Below are 21,529 nucleotides of genomic sequence, written 5' to 3' on the forward strand. Positions count from 1 at the left end.
GACCTCGTCCATTGCTCGCTTGCAAATTGTAGCTTATTTTCTCTGGTTAACCTCGCTGATTAGTGGTTTTCTTACGGTTCCACAGCTTTTCAGTCCCAATCCCTTGAATTCATTTCACACTGTGCATGTGGAAATGCTCCTACTTTCACTGTAAAACATAGGCCTGACCTTTACTGCATTTATTCTTCAATTTGATTTTACCAAACGTATAAGTGATCGCCAGTCACAATCCACCACATTTTCCCACTTTTATTCCAGTTTTTGATAATGCCTTGGACAATTCTTTATCCAATTTTTTAAATAGTTTCTGCAATCTCCTTAGATGTTTCTCTGCTTAATGCAAATTATTTGATCATTGCTAAACAAACTAACCTCTTTTCCACGTCTGTCAATCATGAGAACCTACTTGTTGCATTTCGTCAGCTGAAAGACAATGGATGCAGTAATTATCCAATATGAGGTTCGTACTCATTTACTAAGTTAAATCCAGATTGTGGTGGTGGGTTTTGGCCAGGCAGTGCATATACCAATAACAGTCTGAAATGTTGGGTTTTAACATTTCATTGCACCATCAGTTTTAACCAGTGGCACTGTATCGCTTATAGCACTAAAAAACTATTACGTCAGCCTTGTGTTTCAGCAACCTATGGAGATGTGCCATTGAAACACCAGTGACAGCCAGTGTGGGAAATGGTGTGATGTGGATTCAAAGAGTAGAAGAAGAAGATGATGAGGTGACAATGTAGGATGAAGAAGAATCAGAAGAGAAAGAAAAGTGTGTAATTCTTCCTGTCCTTTTTCTTACATGCTCATTCTTCTTACTCTGCCTTATTTTGTTCATGTTACAAGTCTTGTTCTCCATCAAGATTTGGTCTTAAGTTGTTTCAGTACCTTGCGCCAACTGACATAGGATGATTTTTTTTTTTACTTTCCATAATATGTCTTCCAAACTTAACCAGACACCACATCTGGTACAAGTACAACAACTTCCTCTTCTTCATTAAAAAGGAACCGGTCAACATGCATTAATGCATAATTTTTCTCTTGTGATAATATAAGGCTAAAGTCTGGAGGATTACTCCTGACATATTTTGCTTTATTATAAAACAGGCAGGAAATGCTCAGATATGCCTGTAACAGAGCACTGATGATGAGGGTTTGGTCATTTTCCTTTGGGGAAACATCAACACTCAACTCCTGAAGCTACGCAATTTCTAATTCTTACAGCTAAGCTGCTGGTCACAGGCAAAGACCTAATGCAAAACACAGCCAAATGTCTTGTCAATATTTAAACTGGCTGAGAGGCTCAATGCCAACTCGAGTATTTATTAAACTCTGATGCCCATAATGCATCCAATTCAAGCATCTGTTATTGATCACTCAAGACATATTATTTACATAGTCCAAAACATTTGCAGTTTTTCATCATATGTTAATATATTTTATGCATTACACAGAGAAAGGTTAATCATAAATCACATCTGGATGTTTTTTCATAAGGGAAAAAATATATATATAATTATATTTCAGCAATATAACCACTTCCAACTGAGCTCAAACACTGATGTCATTTTAGAACACCTGTATCCCATTAACCGAAGGAGAGCTGGTTTTCTAATGCTCTCCAAACAATCACACAACAGATTATTAAAATCAACAAATCATAAACTTTAATGAAGAAATGATATGCGGCCCTCGCAGCTGAGGCTTCTAATGAAGCGCACGCCACACAACTGTCTGCCAAAGTGTGAGCTCGTTGGACACGAAGTGGCTGCTGGAGGCGTTTTCAGTCAGACCCGTTACAGCACAGATAAACATCGCCGAGGCATTCATTAGGCCAATAAAGCCCGGTGGATGACCTGAGGCATGGGGTGATGGAGCAGCGGTCGTTTACAGCGCGCCATGATCAAAGCGGAGGACTGGGTGCTGCGTGCGTGCCGGCGGCGGGAAGAGCGGTGAACTGACTGCCAGACTCGACCCAAAAAGTACAGTCAGCCCCGTAATCAAGGGTTCCCATGCATGAGACAGTCAACACAGCTGCCAGGGAGGACCGGGGAGGGTGAATCAGTCATTGGTTACAGACCCAAATGTTTCAATGAGACCAAGTGTCATCAGTACTAATGGTTAAACCCGTACCCTGGGTGCTTTGAGTTGCTATATGTTCTCATTTATCGTGATTTTATTTAATTTTTTTAAACAAATTTCACTTTGTGTGAGAGTTAATTTACTGGCTATCTTGAAATCCGACCAAATTTAAGTCCAAGATTTGGGCTATGTTCACACTGCAGGCTGACGTGGCCCGAATAAAAAAATTTTTTGGCCTTACGCGAGCTGTATCTGATCTTTTCATGTCTGTTTGAACAACACAGATCAAATTTTTACAAACGCAACCCAGACCACTTGGATATGTGGTGCCAACTCAACAAACGTCACTATTCTGTGTCCTCATACGTGGACGCGTGAAGAAAAACAGCAACCATGGTGGACAGTAATACGGATTAAATTGTTAATGTCCAAGCGCTTGTTGGAGAGCAACTTTAAAATCTCTCCACCATTACCATCCATGTTAACTTCCGCAAACGCTGAGCACACTCGCTACATGCATAACGCTGTTATTGCCCCCTCTACTGCGAATGAGGGACATTTTTAGGTTGCCTGCATTTCTTACACAGGAGATCACATACATCACATACATTTGGAAATGTGATCAACCGCACACAAGAAAAAAATTTAAATTCATAAGTTGGGTTTAGAGATACATAAGTTGTTCAGTTTAGAGGTACTAAGAATACACTGGTAATGGTTAGGGAAAATGTCTGGGTTGGGCATAAATGCAGCTACTAAAATGAATGGAACACAAAGTCCTCAGTTGAATAGAAGTAATCATTTTATTTGTGTGTCACAAAAGCTAAGGAAGAAAGATTCTGGGAGAAAAGTGTATATCTGTGTGCGTTTGTGCTGGGGTTTCCCTGAGCGTCCAATTCTCCACTGCTTCCTGAAGCTTCTGCCACAGCATGAAATCAAATGTTAAAAAAACCAATAAGATCCAGATCACCCTGGATTCTGTATTATTTTACTTGTTACAGAAAATTTGTGAATGACCACACAACCCTGACGCCGCTGTAATCACACATCAACTAACATGTTTTCAGAGGAGAACTGCCCACAATTTACACATCAGTGCTGCCAGAAGCTAACTGAAAAATGGTTTTTCTTCCAACTTTGGATAGTCTGTTCAGACAGAGCTGGAGGTAAATAATATCACTACCTGGCTCAGTGTCAGTGACCCAGCTGTTGTCAGGTAAAGAACAAACATCTTCAGCTTTTTTTTTTTTTTTTGTTACAGCATGCTTGTCTGGACCTGCCAGACAGAGGCATGGTGAAAGGAGGAAGGCCAGCAGCGGCTCTTGACTCCTTGCATGTTTTCTTTATTAGGCTGCTTGTGATTAAGGGGCATTGATGAAAGAGGTCTGACTTTTCCAGCACATAAAGAGGAGGTGGGCGGATTTTACGTCAGGTTCATAATAACGGGCTTTTAAAGGGCTGTTCACAACATGAAGTCAAGACAAGCCTGTCAGAATGAATATACGGTGAATGCGAAAGCCTATTTAAACATGGGCTTTTCAATTTGATTGTGGATCGAGTTCAAAGACAGCATTTGTGCTACACTATCCAGTCAGCTCTGCTTCTGCTCCTTCTTCAGTGGTGTGATGTTTTTTTGTTGTTTTTTTTGGTTTGCTTTAATTGAACAAGATCAATCAAAAATAATATTTGTTCTCTTCTTGGTATTATGTTGACAACGGTGCATGAAAGGTTGTGATTATGATAAATAGATGGCTTTGTTTTTACACATCTGGTTTTCTGTCATTTGCCTTACAAAAACATTTTTAGGTCATTTAACTGAACCTAAAAATTGAAATGCTCTGGTCCATTAGGGACCGGTAACAGCAGTGGTTTGTTTTTGTGAACCTTTATCTTTTTAAGTAATTTAGTCATAATAGTATTATGAGTGGCATGTCTGTTAAGCAGCAGACTGCAGGCTGGCTAATTAACCTGCTAATGTTAACTTATTAGATTCAAAGTTTTACCTTATAAAGAACAGAGAAACAATATATTACAATACTCCACATAACGAGAGTATTTACTTTCTGAATTCGTCAAAATAAGTTTAGATTAAAAAAATTTATGTCAGTCATCAGCATCAGTACATGAAACAGTTGACTCTAATTTTAAACAGAGACTGTCGGCAAAAAATACAACAAGAAACAGCTGAATATTGCTCATGAGCCACTGGTTTATTATTTGGTCATGTGGCAACCATTTAGGCAGGCAGTTATCATAACGAGTGTGCGCCGCAGTTTTCAATATTATTGTTGCTAAGGATGTTGCAATGCCGACAATAATAGCCAAAGATTAATTGCCACCATCGTAATCTCAAATTGTGACTCGTAGATGACCAGACTTTATAGAGAGGCAAGACTATGAGCAGTAAGAACATCAGGACTGTTGATATTTTTAGATAGGAAATGGAAAATGTTGCCGCATGCCCAAGTGATATGGTCAATTTGCTGAAGCAAGAGAGTTTTTGATAGAAAACAGTCAAAAGCCACCCCTTTTCACACACTGCATACAAATTTTAATTTAGCTAATACAGTTTACATAGAACAGATGAACTGATTGATCCAGATCGATATAAAGGTGTTTATTGTTGTGATAATGTTCTGATATCAAGGGGAAAAAAATGAAGGACATTTTCCAGATTGTGATCAAAAAATGTTAGATTTATTGACCTATCTGGTACACATCTGGTGAAAGGGATTTTGTTTTGGATCAGCGTGTCTCACCTGCAACATGACACTGGAACATGCTCTGCATGGATTCATGTGTTCAGACCAGCTGAGGCTTTCACATCTGGATCTGTGGAAAAACAAAGAGAATATTCTGTCTCTAATCATTTTATTTAATACAGGTTTTCATAATTTGATCAAGGCTGAAGTGTTACTATTGATACTCCGCAGGTTATAACATCAATCAACAGTAGTTAAAAAGCAGAGAGCTTGGGTTTTACCAAGAGGAAAATGCATCCACTACATAAGCAGAGAAAATAAGCACCAATATAGATCAGTCAGACTGGGCACACAAACATTTTGATTCTTTAAAAAACTTGAATATGGGCTGCTGTGGTGGCTCAGGGGTAAAGCACAACACACATAAGGAGGCTTTAGTCCTCGACGCTGCAGGTTTGATTCTTCGCCTCATGACCTTTGCCACATGTCTTTCCCCTCTCTCATGACCTACTTTCCTGTCTAACCACTCTCAAAGGCTACTAGAGCCAATAAAACCATTAAAAAAAAAACTTCAATACGTCAATATCAGCAGACTTGGGCATAACCCATAACCATGCTCCACCCTTTGCGCAAATGTACAACGGTAAATGTGATTTTTGTTTCTCGCCATATCCATCACAGTCTATAACTTGACATCAAGTAAGGTTGATGCAGCAGTGTAGTAGAACAAAAAATACTGCATGCAGCAGCTGAGAGTTAGCTGTCACGTAAGCCCAATGTTTTTGAACATTTTTGTGGGAAATCAGCAATAAACTCACAGCTGTATATTAGCGTTGTGAATTTCCACAATCATGAAACTGCGAAAAACTGGAGGGACTGTTTGGGTTGGTTTTTTTCAAAATAGTCCATTTGCATTAATTATAAAGATAATTCAACTGCTAAAATCTCATTATAATTTGACGTTATAAATCTATTTCAAAGTCTTTACAACATGCCTCCCTTCCATTAACTCTGGGTTTGAACCCCATTTGGGTCAACTTAGTCCTGCAAAACATGAAAAACCATTACCATGAGCAAACTAAAATTGCTGAACTTAAATAGTGAACTTCTCAATTTTACACTGTGTGACATGACCGAGACCACCAAGGCACGCAACGGTAAAGGAGCGAAAAGACCAGCGCCGGATGGCAAGTCAACAACCTAAACTCTGACCCCATAAAACATAAGTTCCCAAAAAATGCAAGCGTTTTTCACCCAACCCCATCCAGCTGGAAGGTCATACACCCACCTCATACCCCTGCTTTGCTAAAAAGTTCCAAGCAGGTCATTTAACTGTGAAGATTACCCACAATGATAAATCTATACCCATTGTGTCTTGAAGTAATATGTTTGATTTGACAGATCCACCATCTGAGAAGGCCAGGAAAACAGAAACAGCACTGGAAGGCTTAACCCCTCTAAATGTGATGGGTACCCAGCCAGCGACAGGTAGCCCAATAACAAGGTTATAATATATCTTTGACTATGTCTAATGGTTTTACAGAACAGAAGGCCATTCAAGCCAAACATATGGTCCACATCACCAATTACTTAGGTGTGTCGATATGGAGAAGAGAGAGCTAGACACAGTTTAAGAATTCAATATGGACAGGAGGAGGGGAAAAAAGAGGAACTTTTAGCCAATTTAGAGGAATGACCTCAGGTCAAAGGTAGTTTCTTTACCCAGAAACAGGGCTTAAATTTCAACCAGTCCTTCCAGTTTGAGGAAAGGTTATCCAAACCAGAAAAGACAAAAGGCTGGAAATCAAGAGACAGAAAACAACAAGAGAAAACAATTTAAAAATATGTTGATATGTAGCATTGAAAACATAGAACCAGTCTCAGGGAACCCATTTTGTTAAGCTAATGTGTTAGAGTTCACTCTAAAACATATCGTGGTCTGGTTTTAAAACTTGAACCCTCAATTGTCCAAAATGGTTTCCTTTAAAACATGAAATCCTCCATAAATAATGTTGTACTCCTGTTGACCTTCTCTCTCAAATTAATGTGGTTTACCATGAACATGTAACTGTCGCTGTAAAAAAAACAAACAAAAAATACTGCTCCCATGCTGATATTATTCCAGTCTGAATGGAAGTCACATTGCTGGTAGTCCTAAGCAGGCAGGTTTGCAGCAAATTATCCAATGTCCAGTGTCTTTTAAACGAGTCACTCCAATCCCGAGAGGTGAAATCCATATATCTCCTTGAACTGAGATGCTGAAACCCCATGGATTCAGTGAGGCAAGCAATCATCTCCTTTGGAAAAAAAAGCTCTAACATTTTCAAAACCTTGAAAATGTTCCCTTTGAGCCTGTGAAGATACAAACAATCTGTTGATTCAGTGGCGGAATCCTTCCCCCTAAGCCATTATTTGCTTTAGCAGCAATGACAAGGGGAGGAATTTGAGCAATGCCTGTGTATCGTAGACTCATTTCCTCTGAGTGAAAGCCATTTCTAGACAGACAAGACAGCTCTGAAATCTGGTTTATTCCTGCCCCGTTCGCAGGTTAGGCTGTGTAACAGAGAATCTGTATTGCTGTTGTAAAGTTAGGCTCAGGTCGTCAGCCTCAGACACTCGCCCTTGTATCATTTTTCGCAACATATCTCTTTTCTGCATTCCCAAAGGTGAGCATCACACCCGTGCATAGAAGTGATAAGTTACAATGTGGGTTTTTGAACTTCCTGCACGGGTTTGAGGTCCACCCATAGCCAAACAAACCCCGCTGTCTTTTCACAACTCAGCATGAGTGGAATCAGGTTGGTGTTGAAGTTCACCCCAGTGTCGATCTGCTGGATCTCGAGGACCAGTAACAACAGCTGTGGGCCATCCTGCCGTAGGAGGGAACACAACAGCTGCTTGTATCAAGGCCCTAAGGAGAGCTACATCCTAACAACATGAAACCATCAGTGGTTTCCATCACTCCACTATCCATTTGATCTGATATTTTAGTCACATGAATTTTCAACACGCCCCGCTTGCTTTCATTTTCACCACTCTGTGTGTGTACTTTGTCAGTGCTGTATATTTTACGCCCTGAAAAAGGGGTGTGACCTTTAAGGGTACAGGTAACTTGTACATGACATTAGATTAATCAGGACCTTATAATTTGTTGTCTCAAATACTATGCAATTATTAGCAGATGAGATAATAAAAATATTGTTTTGGAGCAAAGGAGTCTGAACAAGCCCCACTTCTGGCTCTAACAGTGATTTTTTATGCATATCAATAAAAAAGGTACGACTAGAGAACAGAGAACTTTCTATAATGAGCTAAGGCTCTCCCTGCCTGGCCATTGCCTTCTATGCAATTCCACTCAATTCTCATCTCCCTTCAGTGTTCCATTTGGATTGTCTCCCATTGAGCTGGACTTCTCAGGAATTGTTCTTCAATAGCCAAGGGTTATTGAAGAAGTTATTGCTTCTTACAGAGAAGCTTTGCTTCTCTGTAAGAAGCAAAGCATAAAACAAGAGGCTGGTTTTTAACCAGGCCAAGGCTCTCCCATGCTTCATCCAAAGCGACAAAAATTGTCTCTCAATGATATACTAAAATAGCTATATCTTGTTAGCAGGGAGGCTAGTTTTACTCATCACACAACTTTGTGCGATGAGTTGTGTGACTGGTTAGAAGTTTGTGGGTGTGTTTTATGCCTTAATGCATTGGGACAACAATGTTTATATTGCACTTCAACTAGTCCGCTTTCACTATACAGTTTTTGGACCCGCAGACGACATCAATACTTTTGAGGAGATATTTTCGTGTACACTTGGCCCTTCGTGATATTTTCCCTTGGTGTACAATATGTGATAAATTTATGTGTAAAGAGGGCAGGGAGTCCTTTTTTCAGGTTCTCAAGTTAAAGAAAAGAATTGCATGGCCCGTTACAGAGGTAGATTAGCCGTCTTTGTAAAACATGGATGCCAGCCAAGAAACCTCTACCCGCTCCTGTCTCCACTTGTGTCTTTTTTCAGCTGTGTGATTTCTTGCTAGATATGTGAATTGCAATGGGACAAGTCAGATTTTAAAAGAAGAGGTGGGGGGAGATTAAGCTTGTATCAAATTACATGTGCATATCGGCATGAAAGATCTACAGCGATGAAAGCAGCAGTGCTGGGAGAGACTCCAAAACGGCAAGGGCAAACCAAAGCAGGCCGTGGTGACTAAATAGGCTCATGATGAGAGGGGAAGGTTGGTTTAGAATCATACCACAATTTATTTTTAATAATTTAAACTGTTGGAGCTGCCTGATTTAACCTACTTAAAGCAAACTTTCTTGCTCAGGATAAAGGGCATACATCAACCCAACACACCTGTCTGCTGAGTTATTCCAATGTTACGCCAATAAACCAAGGAGTAAACATGGAGCATGCAAGAGTTCATGATCGCAGATGTGCTACAGGTCAACAAGGATACTGTATCCATGCTTTATCTGCAGCCAAGAGGTTCAGAAGATGCATCTGGGAAAAAAAAGAAGTTGTGCCTCTGAGGTGTGCCGTGCATTTGTGTGCTGCCCAACAAATGTGACTGAGGGTGGGCACTTATAAACATTTATTGTATTGTTGTGGGACTGTTAGTTTTGATATTTTCTTTGCCATTTGTTAAATGAGAATTTCAATAAATATCAATACATTTGAAAATATGATTGAATGCAGTTACTATGAGCAATTTAGTGATATAAATCACGCTCCGTCATGTGACTGGAGATGCACCAATCCGATATCAATATCTGTATTGGCCTTGATGCTGAAGAAAAATTCTAAAAGCACAACTCAAAATAAAGTTGACTTGTTTTTACAAGTTTGACCAAGGTTGTCAAGATATTGATGTATTTAAGTGTGCTGTACTGGTGCACAGTTATAAAATAAATTTGTGATTGAATACATGTATATTTGTGTTTAAAAATAGAAATGTTTGAAGTCAATTCAGCACTTTTTGTTTTATCGGATCGGTATCAGTTCATATGATACATATATTATATCAGCCTCATATCTGAGATTTAGTGTCAGAAGTGAAAAAAGTGGACTGGTGCATGCCTACACGTGATTGGCGTCCAAAAGAAGCATATTACAAAATCGTGTGTGAACTGTATCTTTGTTTTTGTGTCATGTAGTCAAACAGCCAAACAACTGCCTAAAAAATAAGTGACAAATAGTTCTTATTGTCATTTTTATTATCAGCATAGTACCACAAAATATCATGATAAAACTTTAAGTCCATATTGCTCACCCCTAAATATGACCCATGTGGTAAACTGTTCAGAATCAAAGACATCAAATGTTTCGGTTACAGTCTGCTTCAACTCATGTAGAGAACACAGCACACACATCGAAGCAGGGGCTACAATCAGATGAGACCACCTTTGAACTTTCTGTCCCACACGCAAAATGTTTAGGGCTGTGGGGAAGCTCTTCTTTGCTGTAGAAGCCCATGACACCTCAAGCACATCGCTCATGGGGATGTGGTTGGTGTTTATGTTCCTGTTATTTCCAAACAAGAGCAAGGGATGGAGCAGCTGTTGCTGTGTGCCTTTGTATGCTCACTGTTTGAGTTCCCAGGAGATGGGGACAAAGTGCTTCCAGGTCGCCCGTTAACCTACCTTCTCATTACCAAAGGTCATCCTGCAGGAACGCAATATCGACCTCCCATGGCAAAGGTCACTTATGGATAAGGGGGACTTTGAGGGATTAGGAGAAAAAGAGTGAGGAAGGTGAACAAATGGTAAAACTAATTGCAATCCCGATTCAACTCACCCCCTCCCAGTGCAGTCCCCCAATCTGACTTAACCTCTTCATCAGCGCCGGTACCGTTGCTTCCTGCATTCACACAGCTGTGCGAGGCAGAATCTGAAGTGATTTTGACTTCTCTTTGGCATTTTCTCAACCAATCAGGCCTCTTTAAGGAATCTAATGGGAAGTGTGTCCCCGCCAACCCCCAGCTGTAGGTATCTAAGAGTATGGCATTTGCCACAGGGTGGAGGGGGAAGAGTGCGCGCGTGTGTGTGTGTGTGCGCGCGTGTGCACGTATGTGTGTGTGTGTGTGTGTGTGTGTGTGTGTGTGTGTGTGTGTGTGTGTGTGTGTGTGTGTGTGTGTGTGTGGAGGGGTGCCTATACATTGCATTCCTCACAGAGAGCTCATTAGCTCTGACCTGTTGTTGTGTTCACTCAAACCAGACCAAAGGCATTATCGGGTAGAGATTTAAAGAGGCTAACAAAAGTAGGAGGAGCAAAGAGACAGATATATTCCCCTGGATAAGGCAAGGAGCTATTGAGGAGTTCCTGTTTTCATCTTTAAAAAGTGGAATATTAAGAAAATAAAATTTAAAACGTAATATTTTTGTGTGTGTTTATGGCTAAATAAACGATCTGTTCAATAAAGGCCACTAGACCCTAAAAAGGAAAAAAATGGGGATGGGTAATATGGACTTCAAAATAACATTGATATTTTAGACATTAACATAAAAAGGCAGTTATTCAATGAATTAAACTGTATGTTTGAATGAGGTTCATTTGTCACATTAAAAGCACTTGAAAGTTGACAACCTTCAAACTGGTATTAAACATATTTTTCATTAAGGTTTTCAATCATTCGTTTGTGTGTATTAATCTATACAGTGCGTTTCAAGTTCGGGAAATAATTTGACTTTTCAATAATACTCTAATTTATTCAATGGGTTTGCAAAATACCCAAAGTGAAACATGGTGTTGGCAACAACATGCTGCGAGAACACTCTGTAATGTGTTTCAAATTGTTACTTGTAGAGGTTATTGAAAATCACATAAAATTCCTCCTAAAAATAGATTCAAGTTTGTGATGGTAACTATGAAGATGGTTGGGTGTGTGTGCATGTGCCTGGGTAGGGTGTGTGTGGGGGGGGGGTCAACATCTGGATTTTGTAGTACATGCTTCTGAAGTTTTCTGAAGTTCACTAAGAACACTTTTCGCTTGTGTTCTTCTTCTTTATTCTCCAAACCCCAATCTACACCTCTCACCAGTAAGATCTGCTGAAAACTCCCAATTACCGGAAACATTGGAAGCACTAATGGTTGGACATGAACCTGGAATTATGCAAAACAGACAAAACCTTCACAAGAACCACACTGGAATGTGATTGGATGGATCAGGGAGTCGTAAAGGGTCCTCTCAAGATCAATCTAAAGCTTTCTGTGCAGGACTGTTTAAGGAATGACCAGCATCGGCAGGAGGAAGAAAAGTCTTGTGCCGGCAGTGGAACGGACCTTCTTTCAGAGCCAACAAATGGAGAACAAAGAACGTTTCACCAGCTGCCATCAATCGGAAGCTTTAACAGAAGATGGAAAAGAAAGTCAAGACAAAAGAAAAGAGGGTTTGTAACACCTTAGCAGGGTGCCAGCAACTGCTCTCCAGTCCGCTGGTCTCTTGGCAATACACTTCATAAATCCTTGTGATTAGCTACAGTAGCGGTCTTAAGTGGCACTTAAACAGAACCCCAAAGGGCAAGTTGTTGCGACCTTTGGGCTTCAGAAACGTGGTTTTGGCCCAAGTGATAATTGCAAAAACAAAGCGCAGTCTGTTTCCCTAACAAGAGAGGATGTTGGGAGGATGGGCACAAGACACGGGTAAGGGAAGCAGAAATCAGCAGTTTTCTAATAGTGAGCCATTCTTTTGAAGAATTTGTGGGAATCGGGAGGAATAACTCAATTATTAAGCCGTTAGGCAAACCTTCAGCTAAGAGGTAGTCCGCTTTGCTTTAGTATTCTGGGAAGGGTACTGACCAAAACCAGATCCAGATGTTATTATAGGAGCAAGGCCAGTGTTTTTATAGACATCATTTTCAAACTTCTAGCTCATCTCGTCCAGCTTTACTCTTAAATCAAAAGGAACACTGAACTGTTTATCGATTTATAAACTGTCTTCCACTGAACACCGTCTTCCAAAGGTGACTGGAACGACAGGAGAAGGTCTCAAATGGCTCAAGACGACGTCACGGAAACCTCCACCCGTGACGTCAGAATGACAACGACATTAACCTCACCAAGAGCTGGTCAATAAAAAAACAACAACTATGCAGCCGACCCCAAAAGCATCAAGTCCACAAATCATAATTAGGTCCACAAAATGACACAGCAGTCCGGCCTGTAGCGCGGAGCCTCCAGAGGTCCATAAACATGCTGTGATTGCGGCGAGAGAGCCGATGGCACAGCACAGGCCAGGTCTGTACGAGAACCCCTGACAGCTGACGGAGACCAGGCCGCGGTGCTCTCCAACAGGAACTCATGTTGGAGTAAACTGTACGGGATTCCTGCATACAGTCTGTCTATTAAATTACACTCCGTTATTAATGACAACTATTACTGCTACTCAGAGAGCTTGGTGAAGAACATTTTGCGGCAATTATTCTTTTCTTATGATTACACATTTAAAAGCAGGGGGGGAGTAGTAAAGCAGCACGTGTCTTTAAACCTTTTACAGTAGACATTTCCACCAACAGTGCCATGCCAGGTATTTATATCTCTGGATCTTTTTAAATTGTTTGACATTTTGTCATGTTAAAACCACAAAGTGCAACTTTTTTATTTGGATTCTATGTGATAAGATAAAAAGTAGTGGACAGTTGTGAAGTGGATGGAACATTGTTATCAACATGCAAGTATTATGTACAATCGACTTTTGGGGGCTTTACATCATGTTTTGTTATTCCCTCATCAAAAACATGCATGGAGTGTTGCTTTAATTCTTTCATGCATGTTTGAGAAATTCTTTAGTCTCCAATGGCAAGCATAGCTGTGAAAAACACCAGGGTGGACCTAGCTCCGCCTTTGGCGACAAAGCTCCTCCCCAAAACTGCAGTTTCTAAGCTTCCGAGCTCCCACTTCAGAGAGCAGCACTCCGCCGCACCTCTCCCACTCAGCTCCTTCAGACTAGCCAATAGCAATTAGCAAACACCTGGTGCATCTGCACATCTGCCGAGCTCATTACAGGAGCTACTTCTCAGTGAAACAGTGGTAAAATGTTGTTAAAGAGTTAATAGAGGAATGTTGTGATGACTACCTGAAGGCGGATTTTCAGATAGAGCAGCAGTTGTTTTAAAGAGACAGAGGTCCAATTTCAATTAAGTAACTATGTTACCTTCAGTTCTAATGAAACTGCTGAATATATCAAAAATAACTTACAAAATATGACCATGCATCATCTGACGTTTAGAAATTGTGCTGCTGTCTCTTTAAGAACTTCCTATCCTCTCCAACACCCGCCTTCAGCACGCCTTCACAGCAATGGGTCTCCATGATCCTGTTTCGGACTGTAGAAGTTTGTATGATGAGTTCTTCAGGTGTTTGCCAATTGCTGCTGGCTAGACTGAAGGAGCTTAGTGAGAGAGTCACAGGGGAGGGATGCTCCCTGTGAGGAGGACGATCTGAAGCTTGGAAACTGTAGCTAAGAGGACAAGCTGCATCTCAAAGGGGGAGCTAGGTCCACCCAGGCGTTTTGCACAGCTGAATGGTTGCCGTACAGACTTAAGAATTTATCAAATATGCATGAAAGAATCGAGGCAACACTCCAGGTATGTCTTTGATGAGGGAATAACATCATAACATGACATAAAAGTAAAAAAAAAAAAACAAACAAAAAACGACTTTACGTAGTACTGCCCCTTTAAGGAATAAAAAAGCAGGTGCAGTACCATCAAAGCAAGTTGCTTTTCCTCCAACATACCAAAGCCCACAATGATATGGACAAACACATTTCTCTAGTCAAAAATTGTGCAGGAAAGAGCTTTCAAGCTGACCTTGACAGCTGCGGACACATTGTGTGAGAAGGCTCACGTCTGCGCTTGGCAGCTGGGGGCAATCATGAGTCCGGTCCAATTGGCTGATGTAAGACTTGGACGAGCTCACTGAGGCTAGTCTGTGTCTATATGCAAATGCTGATGTTTTGAGAGAGGAACCTATCTGCTCCTAAGAAGGTCGGAAGAACGGATATCAGCAGGAGAGGTCATTCTTTGTGCGCCACCTATTGAAACCTTGGGATCTGCTAAGTCAGAACCAGGAAATGCAGCTGAATGAACCGGTACTACCAAAACATAACATGCACTCAAGAAAAAGTAGTTTTTTATACCGGAGTATTAGAGACACACTAAAAAAACAAAAGTGTAAAATTATGAGAAAAAAGTCATACAAGAATAAAGCTGAAACAAAGTCACAGTGAAGAGAATAAAGTCGTAGAATAATAAAGTCAAAATAAAACCAGGATAAAGTCATAGTATTACGAGAATAGTCATATGAAACTGAAGTTAAAATTATATGAATAAAGTCATAAAATTATGAGAAGTCAACATAAAATGAGAATAAAGACATAATATTACAAGAGTCAGGTCATATGAGAATAAAGTCAAAATAATGAGAATGAAATCATAAAATTTTGAGAACATAGTAAAACTACAAGAAGTCGAAATCAAACAAGAATAATCTTAATATCCTGAGAACAAAGTCACAATATTACAAGATAACAATATTATGACAATAAAGTTGTGTGAGATTAAAGTCGAAATAAAACAAAGTCATATTACAAGAATAGTCGTAATAACATTGCTTTTCTTGTAATTTTATGACTATTTTTCTGGAACATCCGCGGTGGCTAGGCTTGGCTGCGAGGGCCGCTTGAGGCTCCGCGGAGCTTTAATTATAATTTTTCTTTGCGTGGCCCTGATGCTCTGTCATAGTTAGGTTGTTCAGTAAAGTGAATTATTTTCTCCACAAGGAACAAGACTGACATGTTTACCCGTCTTGTGCAGTAAACAGCTAAAGCTCTGTTTATGTGTTTCTTCCAAAAGTCTACATTGTACAGTGTTATAAACAAGTTATTTTACACGTTTCAATCACCTGTTTGTTGCCCTATGAGCATTACTCTATCCATAAAAAGAGAAGTCTAAACCAGGCGAGGGAGTGTGGACTTTGAGGATTCGCTTAATTACTTTCCATGCGTCATGTTCTGCTCGAGGTAGGGCTTGTTTACTGTTATTTTGGGTCTAGTAGACTGTGGGACGCTTGTAGCCTCTATTTCTGGGACAGCTCTCGGTTTTATCCTGCTGCTCAGTCAGACAGTTGACAGGTCTGTCTGTTTGCTTTTGTTTCGCGTTCAGACCCCATGATGTCACATTGTTTGCTTTGTAGGATTTTCTACTGAGATGTGCGTCTTTCAGACTTTATTGTTCACACTGGCATAGGAGAGGCTTTTCCTGCTTCCTTCGTGTATTACTGAAAGTTTTATTACAGATTTAAAACATTTTTTTTAAAAGTAATAAAGCAATATTAAAAATCGCCCTGCACACTGGATGCACAACATGTTTTCCTAACAATGTGCAACCATAGTTCACAACATTGTCACAATATCCTGATTAAGAAACATCTAAAAAGCTTACAAAAGTAAATTCTGACATGGGAGAAAACTATTATATTTTAGCAATCACAGTACAATGTGAAAGAGAAAGAGAATATTTAAAGGGGAAGAATTATAAGTTTCCAGGCACATAGTGCTATTTTATAGCACAATCAAGTAACAATGTTAACTTCAGTTGTTTTAAAAATAACTATATAAGAAATTTTACTTTGTAATCTAACACCTTGAAGTTGGGCCTTTGTCTCTTTAAGAAACTCCGCCTTCAGGAAGTCATCACAACATGTCTCATGTGCAACATTTTTACCAGCGTTGCACTGAGAAGCACCTCCTGCAATGAGCTCAGCAGATGCGCTGTTGCATCAGGTGTTTGCTAATTGCTGCTGGCTAGTCTGAAGGAGCTAAGCGGGGGAGTTTTGGGGAAGGGCTGGTATGAGAGGTGGGAGCTGTGAAGGTTGTAAACTGCAGCTCTGAGGATGAGCTGCACCTGGAAGGCGCTGCTAGGTTCCACCCAGGTGTTTACACGGCTGAGTGGTTGCCATGGGAGATTAAAAGATTTCTCAAACATGCATGAGAATGAGGAAGAATCAAGGCAAAACTCCAGGTATGTTTCTGAAGAGGGAATAACAAACAATGCTGAAAAAGTTTTACATAATGCTGCCTCTTTAAGAGCAAAACCTGGCATGTCTATAACAGCCACCAAAGGGCGACAACTGGGATCTAATCAGTTCATATGGGTTCCTACAGCTGGCCTGGCTCAATGTCTTCTTCAGAATTTTTGTGTTTCCTTCAGTGTCTCTTGGTGCAGCGCCACCACAGGTGAGGGTGGTAAACTGGTTTTTCAAAGTGTTTGAATTGTTTGACATGGCACACTGTGAAAGTGAACCCCACCACCTGAAAATTTAACAAATATTGCCATTTTGGTTTCCAATCGAGCTGAATCTACCAGACTATAATCTGTAAAAAAAAAAAAAAAAAAAAACCCCTTAAAATGGCAGCCCCGAAAAGGAAAGAAAATTGTATCTGAAAAGTTCAGACCATCTCAAACTGGTTTCTTGAACATGAGTTCACTCTACCTCCAATGGCCTCACAGACACCCTGTTAAAATAGACCAAAATCTCTGAGGAATGTTTCTTAAACAATGATGAATCTACGACATTAACAATTAAGGCAGCTCAGACGCAGATTTAACAGGACGTACTTACCATTGTGGGCAGTAAACGTGCAGCAAAAACTAAAATCCTTTCGTGAAATACTAAAAGGACAGAAATAGTGTGGAGAAGTGGATTGTGCAATGAAACTGCAACAAAAAGCAAGGGCTTGTATCTAAAGCAGCTTGTACATCCTGCTTTTACTCAACGTTGTTATCCAACAGGGACCAATGAAACCATCCAGCAGGGACCAACAAGCTGCCAACAACCAGCAAGTTGAGCAAAGAAAGAAAGCAAGGAACTGCTAGGACCCTGGGCTCCTACGTCAAGGTCAAACAAGAATCCAAAGCAAAAAAAAAAAAAAGTATTATGGAAAAACTACTTAAGACAAAGAACTTTAAAGTGCTCCGTCACAATCTCATCCTCTCCCTACCGTCTGCAGAAGAAGCTGCTGCGGAAATGCAAGCCAAATGTTGCTGTAGTTCACTCGTGCCGATATGTACGGCTATGCCTGTGCCTACATGCATCGCTGCACCATATGGGATTGTTCGAACGCAGGTGTGTCTGAACAACTTCATCAACCAGAACGTGCTTTTCGTCAACTTTAATCCCCCATGGAGGACAGGAAACTCCCCGGCACTGAGAGAGAGAAAGGAGAATCCAGAACTTCAGCAGAGAGCTAAGCAAACACTGAGAGAAAACTTCATGCTAATGAGATTAGATAGGATTAGAACGTGATTAAAACTAATTGTGCGACAACAAAGTCTGTCAAACTGTTACACGGAACTGATTCAGAGCTCGGAATAAGAAACGACAGATGGACAAAGAGATTACAACACAAGACTACTCCGGACGAAGGAAGAAACAAAATACTGTCACGTCTTATAAGGAGTCTGGCTGAAGAGACGACAGGAGCCACTGAGAAAAAGGGACCGACACAGAGGAGCAAGATGAAAACCAGAAATTCTCACTCCTAGGACGTTTTCATGTTTCATCTTGTTGTATCCACAAAGTTCAATGAATGTATTTGAATTAATAGACCAACACAGAGTAGTAGCAAAGTTATGAAGTTGAAGGAAAATCATCAAAATCAAGAGCAACCAATCAGCTTTGGAAGTGTGCAGAGCAACATGAAGACCAAGGAACACAGCTGACGGGTCAGGGGTGAGGTTGCGAAGAAGTTTAAACACACTGCCATTTTATAGCACAAAGAAGTTACAATGTTAACTTCAGTTGTTATGAAAATGCTGTATGTATAGACATCAAATATGGCTTACAGGAAGTTTGTCAGCATAAATTAACACCTTGAAATTGGGCTCTGCCTCTTTAAGAAACTTCTGCTCTTTCTGAAACTCCGCCCTCCGTCACCACAACATAGCTCCTTTATTAACACTTTAACAATGTTTTGCACTGAGAAATAGCTCCTATAATGCAAACCAGGGAAGGGAAGCTGGTCAGAGCTGATGGAAAACAAGTTGGAACTAAACACAGGATGTTTCTGGAAGGAAGCCTGTTCAACGCTGCAGAGAATGATCCACCTTCCAGCAACACTTAATGGCCCAGTCAAACTCCAGACCTAGAGCTAATCTGTGGCAAGGGTTAAAAATAAACGTCCAAAAGTCTCTACATCCAATCTGGATGAGCTTGAGCTTTGCTGCAATAAATAAGCAAAAATTATGTTGAAAACTGGCAGAGACTTCGCCTCCAAAACAAACATCTTCCAGCTGTAATTGCTAGTATTGACTGGTCAGCACTGAAATAGTTGAAAAGCCATCAATCATTTCCTTCCACTTCACAACCATGCATCATTTTGTTTTGGTCTATCACAAAAAACCACAATAAAACATTGAAATTGTGGTTATAATGAGGAAATGTATGAAAAAGTTCAAATGAAATGAATACGTGGTTAGGATGTGAATGTTGCTCACCAGCTTTACAAATCAATCTTTCGGTGTCAATGTTAGCTGAAACAAAAACGTTTTCTCTTCTCAATCATTTTTGCATGAATCCATCATTTATTCCCCAATGTTTCAATTTTATGTCATTAAAATGACATTTTTTTTAAGTAGTACTTAAAAAAAAACTGAGATTCTGTTTGTTTTCTGTCATTCTAATGACCTGGTAGGTAATTATAAACACACCTCGCTAAAATCTATAAGGATTTGCAGTCTATAGATTGTGGGGGGGAAAAATGAAAGAGGGCAGTTGAAATATATCTGTGAAATACTTTGCAGTCCAGAGAGTCTCAAATATGCCTTACGTTTGCACATTTTTTTCTTTGTATTTTATTGAGGCTTCAGTCTCGTAGACTCCATTCAGGGAGGGGGGGTGCGATCATGGATAAAGTGGAGAAAATATCATCAAATGCTTAATCAATGCATTTCTAAACTCAATATAACAATTTGATCAAAAACAAACTATAAAAGGTTACACTTAGCCAAACGATAAGGCGAACTCACCGACCTCGTCAACCTTAGCATTATTTCAGATGTTTACACTCTATTGGGAGTATCTACTCTGATTTTAGTGCAACTTCCATTGAGGTTTTCAGATTTCCTGTGTAGATAATCGAGTCCTAACTTCTTCATAATATAAACTTTGCCTTGACCACACTTGGATCCCTTTTGGCACAGAACGGTCCTGGCGGAGGGAGGAAGACATTTTTGAGAACAGAGAGAGAAAACTGTTGTTTGATTGGCTCACAGAAAGTTGCTTCCCCCCCCAGCTTTCTCTATTCCAGTAGAAAAAGTATTCAGAGTTAGAATTCATATTTGTTGTTCAGGACGATTTTTTATGACTTGCATTAAAAAAAGTTACATTTTGAAGATAAAAGTGGTCAGTATTTGATCTTCCAAGCAAAGAGTCCGGACAACAGAAACGTTCAAAAGCAGAGAAGAATAAAGTGTCTCTAAACCTGCAGAAAGAGAGAAAAGAAAACAGCGAAACCACAACAACATATGGATAGGGCTGTCACAATAACAAACTTTGCTTGCATAATAATGCAAGAGCACATTAAACTTTAAACTCGAATGAATATTTAACACTGGAGCTGGAAGACATTTTTAATATCCATCATAAATAAAAAAAGCAACAGAAACAACAAATAAAACGGAAACTGAAGTCTCCGTAATCAAAACTGTCCTTAATAAATGGTCTAGTTGAGACCAAAGCACCAGACTGAAAACTTCTGTCATCCAATTATTGGTAGAAAGAGAGAAAAAAGAAAAAACGATTAATTATGCAAATGAAATTTTTTTTAGCTCTTTTTAATTTATCATGCAATTAATTGATTTATTGTGACTAGTCTACTTTTCATATGCATATACAGTTATAACCTTATTGAAAAGTGCACAGTATGTGGTAATACAGGAAGTATTTAGTGGCAACTGCAGCCCAACTGCAAGTGTATCTGATAAACACCTGAATCTAAAAAGAAAAATAACATAACAATCAGTATATTTTGGAACGGACACCAGAAACAATTGAAAGCAGGGAAGCATAAAGTGTTTTACGCAGCTCCTTTAAGAGAGCAGCAAACAAGGAGTTGATGTGTGGCGATAAAGGAGCGTATTGATGTTCTTATCAGAGCGTGCAGCCTCTCTTCCTGCATGTCCTTCCTACTTCCTGCTCAGCTCACACTCCTCCCGCCCCCAAAGACCTCCAGACTCAGGCAAACTGCACACGTCTCGTTCCTCCTGGCAGTGATGCAGAGGAGGAAAAAGATCATCAGAATAAACCGGCTTTCCAGCTGTGATCATAACGGTCCAACAATGCTGCCACTTTCCTCTCTCCCAAGCGGCGCACACTGAGGCATTATGGGTCTCTACGGAGGCTGTGAAAAAGGTCCGGGCACTAAATGCAGACATTGTGTGAGAAAACGATGACTAACCGGCAGTTTCGCGGCAGCCGATAGAGATCCCACGTTTATTTTTAGGAAAGAAAAGCTTTTAATGTTCAAAAATGTCAAACGTGGATTTTGACGTGCCAGACAGTTTGAGTTAAACGGCATGGACTCTGTTAAACTGCATGATGCGAGACTGATTTAGTTTCCTGTTAGAAGACATTCAGGATTTCCCCCGGTGTATAATAAGTCTGGCGGGCCACCAGGCTTTATTTGTGGCCCCACCAGGCTAAGCTTTGTCTGTTTATTTATTTCAGTTTTTTTTATATTTGTCTTTTTTA

General features: G+C 40.1%; 1 protein-coding gene across 4 annotated transcripts in view; it reads right to left on the reverse strand.

Annotated features, from left to right (window-relative positions):
• Positions 1–21,529, reverse strand: part of disp1 (dispatched homolog 1 (Drosophila)) — an 82,877-nt gene that overhangs the window by 51,436 nt on the left and 9,912 nt on the right. For 2 of the 4 annotated variants that reach the window (XM_015028360.1, XM_015028361.1), the window contains one exon: positions 4,845–4,917. In XM_015028360.1, coding sequence (XP_014883846.1) covers positions 4,845–4,875 — 31 coding nt within the window. In that variant the 5' untranslated portion in view covers positions 4,876–4,917. Of the gene's footprint in view, positions 1–4,844; positions 4,920–21,529 lie in introns of those variants that run through there. The other 2 variants (XM_015028362.1, XM_015028363.1) reach the window with 2 other exon arrangements.

Source organism: Poecilia latipinna, unplaced genomic scaffold (assembly GCF_001443285.1).
Source record: "Poecilia latipinna isolate Pla-1442-1.1 unplaced genomic scaffold, P_latipinna-1.0 Scaffold122, whole genome shotgun sequence".
Taxonomy (NCBI): domain Eukaryota; kingdom Metazoa; phylum Chordata; class Actinopteri; order Cyprinodontiformes; family Poeciliidae; genus Poecilia; species Poecilia latipinna.